Source organism: Bos taurus, chromosome 21 (genome assembly GCF_002263795.3).
Source record: "Bos taurus isolate L1 Dominette 01449 registration number 42190680 breed Hereford chromosome 21, ARS-UCD2.0, whole genome shotgun sequence".
In the NCBI taxonomy this organism is placed as follows: Eukaryota; Metazoa; Chordata; class Mammalia; order Artiodactyla; family Bovidae; genus Bos; species Bos taurus.
The window spans coordinates 69,844,150-69,852,526 of record NC_037348.1 but is presented as its reverse complement, the minus strand read 5'-3'; the positions used below and the strand labels follow the sequence as shown (position 1 = coordinate 69,852,526).

The 8,377-nt window shown below is 58.3% G+C and overlaps 1 protein-coding gene across 1 annotated transcript in view; it reads left to right on the top strand.

Annotated features, from left to right (window-relative positions):
* LOC112443194 (uncharacterized) overlaps window positions 1-5,778 on the top strand; it is a gene marked incomplete at its 5' end in the record, with an annotated part of 10,884 nt that extends 5,106 nt beyond the window's left edge. The window contains one exon of the mRNA XM_024982247.2: window positions 3,948-5,778. Coding sequence (XP_024838015.1) covers window positions 3,948-4,387 — 440 coding nt within the window. The remainder of the gene's footprint in view (window positions 1-3,947) is intronic.
* Window positions 5,779-8,377: the final 2,599 nt, after the last annotated feature.

Below are 8,377 nucleotides of genomic sequence, written 5' to 3'. Positions count from 1 at the left end.
TAGTGCTCCCCACCCCCTCCTGGACCCTCACCCTGACGTCCTCCACTCGGAGCCCGGGTCTGTCCACACAGCCGCCCCCCTGCACCTGGGGTCCGTCAGCCCCTGCCCCACAACCCTGTCCCTGCCTGGACCCGGGTCCCTTCTCCACACGGCTGCCAGGGGTGCAGGGGTCCAGCTGCTCACGCCTGCACCTGGGCACCGTCAGAGCAAACCAGGCCCCCAGCCCCCCCAGCCCTGCCACCCCTCCTCACTGCTCCCCCACCCCATTCATTGTCCCCCTTCACGGGTCAGACCCTCTCTCGGACACCAGCCTCCACATGGAGCCCCCCAGGCCCTCACCTGGAAATGGCCCCCAGAGCCCCATCTGTTGGCCTCGCAGCATCCATCGCCATCCTCAGGCCAGGCTGGCCAACAGCCCAGCTCTGAGGACCTGTGAGAGCCCACCCAGGGGGAAGCAGTCCCCAACCCAGCTGTCAGCCCCTCGAGGGGGCCCTGCACCAGCCCAGGTCTCAGCCCAGGGGCTCAGGCCCCAGTGCCCCAGGGTCCCCGGGCCTCCCTCCTAGATGATGTCCCCTTAGCCAGGGCCCAGACAGGCCTGTGGGCTTCTCCCCGAGGCCTGGAGGTCAGCACCCAAGGCGGAGGGCTGAGGGATCCCAGAGACCTCAGGGTTGGACCCCAGAGGTGCAGGAGAGTCCCTGAGCCGCCCTGCTCACCTACGCTCAGGCCCCACTCTGACCCAGGGCTCACTCGGCTGCTCCCAGGCGCCGGCTGACCTCTGCCCCCCCCCCACTCTGGTCTCCTGCACAGTGTGTGTGGGGGGGCCTTCCCTGGGCAGAGAGCACTTGCCCACCTCCCAGACGGGACCCCTGAGGCAGGACAGGGGCACACAGCTAGTGAGTGGTGGGGCCAGTGGACACAGACACCTGGGCAGGTCCTCAGCCCCAAAGGACAGGACCAGGCCTGAGTGAGTCTGAGTGGGGCTCCAGGGGCCCTAAGGGCCTGGAATGAGGAGCATGTGGGTGAGTGTGTGTGTGAGTGCGGCTGTCCGTGTGTTCACCTTCTGTGTGTGAGTGAGTCGGTATGCTCTGGGTGTGTGGGGAGGGAGCAGTGAGAGTTTGGGGGATGTGTGTCTGTATTCTGTTTGTGAGAGTGTAGCAGGGGTGGGTGTTATGTTCAGTGTGTGTCTCTGAGTATGCTTCTCCATGTGCGTGTATGTGAGTTGTGTGTGCTTGTATTCACAGGACACCTGCTCCGAGGCCCTCACTTACCCTGAGGCTGAGTCGCAGGGCCGCCACCCAGCTCAAGCTGCACCCTGACCCCAAGGGGCTCCTCAGCACCCACACGCCGACCCCTCCTCCTGGGCAGGGGGGCTCTGTTTGGGGCTCAGAGTCTGGGACTCTGCCCAACCAGAGAAGAGCTGGACAATCCCACAGGGTTCAGCCCTCAACACTCACGTGCAGAGACACACACACACAGGCCTGGACACAGGGCTGTGCCCCACACCTGCCCAGGCCGTGCCTGCCATTGTCCAGCATGAGCCCCCATCACAAACGGACGTCTCCTCTGTCTGTGCCAGGCTGTGCTGGACACAGGCTATGCCTGGCCACCGTCAACCCCCCACCCAGCCCTGCTGCCATCCCCAGGCCTGAGAGGCACACGGGGAACCAGGAGGGACCCAGAGCGTGGACAGAGGCCTTGTCCTGGAGGTGATGACGAGCCAGGCCTGGAAGATGAAGGGAGCTGGCCAGGAGCCCCCACTGCACACCTTACACACCTATACACATCTACACACACCTGGGCACACCCACACACTCTACAGATCCACACACACCTACTCCATGCAGGTCATGCTCATATCACACGCCTTCACACTCTCCCGTGCGCACAGGCATGTTCGCACTCACACGCACACGAGTGGACTGGGCCCTGAGGTTTGCACCCGGGGTCAGAGGAGGCTGGCCGAGTGGGCCCCTCGGCTTCCCCAGCCCCCTGGGCACCCCGAGTTCAGTCACAGAGCCACGGGGAGGGGGCTGCCTGGCACGTGGAGTGGGGCTAACGGGCAGCTCTAGTTCCCCGTGTCTGGGGACCCCTGGCAGCAGTGTGAAGCCACAGCAAGTGTGTGCTGGTATGTGCTGTGTGTGCACACACGCGTGGGCTGTGAGAGCATGGCCGGGCCTGCTGTTTCTGAGCCTCACTTTCAGCCTCGCCCCAGGGATACTGTGGTTCTGGAAGGTTCCCTCTGGCAGAGCCATGGGCCATACCCAGACCTCCCCACCAGGGCCAGAACCCAGGCCTGGACTCCACATGCTGCCTAGGGCAGGGACCACACACCCTGCGGTCCCCCCAGGACCCTCTCTGGGGGTCCTGCCCTCTGCCCTCTCTGGGGAGGCCGGATGTGGGCTCCCCTCCCCCAGCCCAGACTGAGGAGCAAGGCCCAGTGGGCACTGGCTGTGCCCCGCCCCTGCCCCACACAGAACAAACACACTTGCAAATGTTTCCAAAAACAGGCCAAGGCCGAACCGCAGAGCAGGTGGGGACCAGGGTGGAAAGCCCCACTCACCCTGAGACCGAAACAGCAGAACCCGGACCCCGGGCATTTGCATCGCTGGGGGAGGGGGCCAGGCCGGGCCAGATTGCTGGGGTGGTTCCTGACCACTCTGCCCCCGGGCACTGGCCCCAGGCCACGGCCCCGACCCCTCCCTGCAGCTGGCCCAGCCTGTGCTGCGGCCAGGCCCCGAGTGACCAGACACCCAGGCCACATCCCAGAGAACTGCCTGGTGGAGGGGGCCCTGAGAGTCGGGGGAGGTCAGGTCCAGCCCCCACAAGCAGCGCCTGGCACCCTGGGAGTGGGCTTCACAGGCCACTCAGGGACGAAGCCCCGGGCCCAGGCTCTGGGCCCACCCAGCCTGCAGCTCCAGCCTCAGGACCCTTCACAGCCCATCTGCCACCAAAGCTTTGTCCCTGCTGTGCCCAGAACAGGCACTGCCCAACCCATGACAGCCCACACCTCAGCCCATGAAGGCCCCCGGGAGACTCCCCTCACAGGGCAGACTTGGGTCCCCCTGCCCCACAGACTGAGACCCCCAGAGGGCCAGAGAGGGTGCAGTGACTGTGGAGAGGAGCCCCAACATGTTCCTCGTCTGCAGGAGCCGGCCATGCCTGCATCCACCTCCCCAGCAGGCCCAGGCCCTCAGGGAGGCTCGCCTGTTGAGGGAAGGCCCTGGGAAGAACCCCAAGGTGTGCCCTGGGGGACAGGGGTCACTAGGTGGGTCCTCCTCACACACACCATCTCCCACAAACATGGCCATGCAGACTCAAGCAGGCACATAGACACACACAGAGACAGAGATGCACAGAGACACACATAGAGAGACACAGAGACACAGAGATGCACAGAGATGCAGAGACACACAGAGACACAGAGACACACAAAGACACAGAGACACACAGAGACACACAGAGATGCAGAGACACACAGAGACACAGAGACACACAGAGACACAGAGATGCACAGAGACACAGAGATGCACAGAGACACACATAGAGAGACACAGAGACACAGAGGTGCACAGAGACGCAGAGACACATAGAGACACAGTGACACACAGACATACAGAGACACAGAGATACAGAGATGCACAGAGACACACAGAGAGACAGAGACACAGAGGTGCACAGGGACGCAGAGACACACAGAGATGCACAGAGACACACAGAGACGCAGAGACACACAGAGATGTAAACACACTCAGGAACTCAGACACACTACAGGACACACAAAAAGCTACTAACATACAGACGCAGCACAGGCCGCAGAGGCACAAGCACACAAGGTAAATGTGTGCTCACATGAACAGACACCCTGGCACAGCCTGACACACACACAGATACACAGAGGCAACCTCCCAGCCACCAGCACATCCTCAGAGGCTCACAATGAGCCACAGTCACAAAAACAAATGCACTCAGACACCCTCAAACACACACCTGTAAGAGGCTCACAGGAGGTGAAAGAACATGTTTGACCACCATCATGAGACAGGCTCACACAGGCACATGGACTCACACAGGAACACAGGCTCACACAGGAACACAGGCTCACAAGGCTCACACAGACACACAGGCTCACAGGTTTACACAGGCTCACACAGGAACACAGACTCACACAGGAACACAGGCTAACACGGGCACACACTCACAAGGGTTCACAGAGAAACACCAGCTCACAAGACACAGGCTCACAGAGGCAGAGAGACCTACACAGACTCAGATAGGCTCACACACACACACAGGCTCAAAGGCTCACACAGACACAAAGGCTCACACAGGCCCAAAGGCTCACAGAGGCATACAGACTACAAAACTCACACAGGCTCACACAGGATAACAACAACTCACATGGCACCCAGGTTCACACAGGCACACAGGCACTCAGGCACACACAGATACACACATTCTCACAGACACACAGGCTCACACAGGAACACAGGCTCACAAGGCTCACAGGTTTACACAGGCTCACACAGGCACACGGGCACACACTCACAAGGGCTCACAGAGGAACACCAGCTCACAAGACACAGGCTCACAGAGGCAGAGAGACCTACAAACACTCACATAGGCTCACACAACACACACACACACAGGCTCACGGATTCACACAGGCACAAAGGCTCACATAGGCCCAGAGGCTCACAGAGGCATACAGACTACAAAACTCACACAGGCACCTAGGTTCACACAGGCACACACAGATACATACATTCTCACAGACACACAGGCTCACATAGACACACAACTGACACAGGCTCACAGGCTCACAGGCTCATACAGGCACAAAGGCTCACACAGGCACTCAGACTCACAGAGGCACATAGGCTCACAGAGGCTCACAGGATCACACAGGCACACAGGCTCACAAGGCTCACAGGTTTACATGGGCTCACACAGGCTCACAAAGGCTCACAGGCTCACAAGGCTCACACAGGCACACAGGCACACAGACTCACACAGGTTCACACAGGATCCCACAGACTCACACAGACACACAGACTCACAAAGGCACAGGCTAACACAGGTTCACAGGTTCACACAGGCTCACTGGCTCACAGGCTCATGCAGGCACATAGATTCACATAGCAACACAGGCTCACACAGGCTTTCAGGCTCACGGAGGTACACAGATTCACACAGGCTCACACAGGCATACAGACTCACATGTGCACACAGGTGCACATGCTCACACAGGCTCTCATAGGCTCACACAGGGACACAGATTCACACAGGTTCACAGGCTCACACAGGCACACAGGCTCACACAGGCACACAGGCTCACAAAGGCTCACAGGCTCACAAGGCTCACAGGCTCATAGGCTCACACAGGGACACAGATTCACACAGGATCACGGGCTCACACAGGCACACAAGCTCACACAGGCTTTCAGGCTCACAGAGGTGCACAGATTCACAAAGGCCCAGAGTATCACAAAGGCACAGAGACTCACACAGACTCCCTCAGACTCACAGAGGCAACAGGGGCACAGAGACCTACAAAGACTCAACCAGGCTCACAGACTCACACAGGCTGAAAACCTCACACAGGAATCATACAGACTCCCACAGACACACAAGCACACAGGCACACAGGCTCACACAGACACACAAACTCACATAGATACACACTTATCACAGGCACACAGGCTCACACAGACACACAGGCTCACAGAGACACCCAGGCTCACACAGACACACAGGCTCACACAGACACACATGCTGACACAGACACAGGCTCACACAGGCTCACGGAGACACACAAGCTCACACAGACACACAGACACACACGCACAAAGACTCACACAGGCACACAGGCTCACAGAGAGACACAGGCTCACACAGACACCCAGGCTCACACAGACCCACAGGCTCACACAGGCACACAGGCTCACACAGGCACACAGGCTCACACAGACACACAGGCTCACACAGACACCTAGGCTCACACAGACACACAGACTCACAGAGACACCCAGACTCACATAGACACACAGGCTCACAGACACACAGGCTCACACAGGCACACAGGCTCACACAGGCACACAGGCTCACACAGACACACAGAGACACCCAGGCTTACAGAGATACACAGGCCCACAGAGACACACAGGCTCTCACAGGCTCACACAGGCACATAGGCTCAGAGAGACACCCAGACTCACACAGATACACAGGCTCACACAGACACACAGACTCACACAGATACACAGGCTCACACAGACACATAGACTCACAAAGACACAGGCTCAAACAGGCACACAGTCTCACACAGGCTCACAGAGAAACACAGGCTCACACAGAAACACGGGCTAACAGAGGCACACAGACTCACAAAGACACACAGGCTGACACAGACTCACAGAGACACCCAGACTTACAGAGACACACAGTCTCACACAGGCACACAGGCTCACACAGACTCACAGAGACCCACAGGCTCACAGAGACACACAGGCTCACACAGGCACAAAGGCTCACAGAGACACACAGGCTCACAGAGACACCCAGGCTAAAACAGACACACAGGCTCACACAGACACAAGCTCACACAGGCTCACAGACACACAGGCTCACACAGACACACAGGCTCACACAGGCACACAGGCTCACACAGACTCACAGAGACACCCAGCCTCAGAGACACACGGGCTCACACAGACACACAGGCTCACACAGACACACAGGCTCACACAGACTCAGAGAGACACCCAGGCTCACAGAGACACACAGGCTCATACAGACACAAAGGCTCACAGACACACAGGCTCACAGAGACACCCAGGCTCAACAGACACACAGGCTCACAGAGACACCCAGGCTCACACAGACAAATAGGCTCACAGAGACACCCAGGCTCATATAAGCACAAAGGCTCACACAGGCACACAGGCTCACAGAGACACACAGGATCAAAGAGACACACAGACTTACAGAGACAGCCAGGCTCACAGAGACACACAGCCTCACACAGACACACAGGCTCACACAGGAACAAAGGCTCATACCAGCACACAAGCTCACAGAGACACACAGGCTCACCAGAGGACACCTAGGCTGACAGAGACACCCATGCTCACACAGACACACAGGCTCACACAGACACACAGGCTCACACAGGCACACAGGCTCACAGAGACACCAAGGCTCACAAGCACACAGGCTCACACAGACACCCAGGCTCACCAGACACCCTAGACTCACAACAGACACACACGCTTACACAGACACACAGGCTCACACAGACTCACAGAGACATCCAGGCTCACACAGACACAGGCTCACAGAGACACACAGGCTTACACAGACTCAGAGAGACACCCAGGCTCACAGAGACACCACAGGCTCATACAGACACAAAAGCTCACAGAGACACCCAGGCTCACACAGACACACAGGCTCACACAGCACACAGACTCAAAGAGACATCCAGTCTACACCAGACTCACAGAGTCATCCAGGCTCACACAGACACACAGGCTCACAAAGACTCACAGAGACATCCAGGCTCACATAGACTCACAGAGTCATCCCAGGCTCACACAGACACACAGGCTCACACAGACACACAGGCTCACAGAGACACCCAGGCTCACACAGACACACAGGCTCACACAGACACACAGGCTCACAGAGACACACAGGCTCACACAGGCACACAGGCTCACACAGACACTAGGCTCACCACAGACACACAGGCTCACACAGGCACACAGGCTCACACAGGCACACAGGCTCACAACAGGCTCACAAGAGACACACAGGCTCACAGAGACACACAGGCTCACGAGACACACAGGCTCACACAGACACACAGGCTCACAACAGGCACAAAGACTCACACAGGCACACAGGCTTCACACAGACACACCGGCTCACAGAGACACACAGACTCACAGAGACACACAGGCTCACAGAGACACACAGGCTCACACAGACACACAGGATCACATAGGCACAAAGGCTCACACAGACACACCGGCTCCACAATACACAGGCTCACCACAGACTCACAGACTCACAGAGACACACAGGCTCACACAGACTCACAGAGACACACAGGCTCACACAGGCTCAAAGACTCACACAGGCACAAAGGTTCAACACAGGCACACAGGCTCATAGAGACACACAGGCTCAAACAGACACACAGGCTCACAGAGACACCCAGGCTCACACAGGCACACAGGCTCACACAGACTCACAGAGACACACAGGCTCACACAGACACACAGGCTCACACAGGCACACAGGCTCACAAAGACACACAGGCTCACACAGGCTCACACAGACACCCAGGCTCACACAGACACACTGGCTGACACAG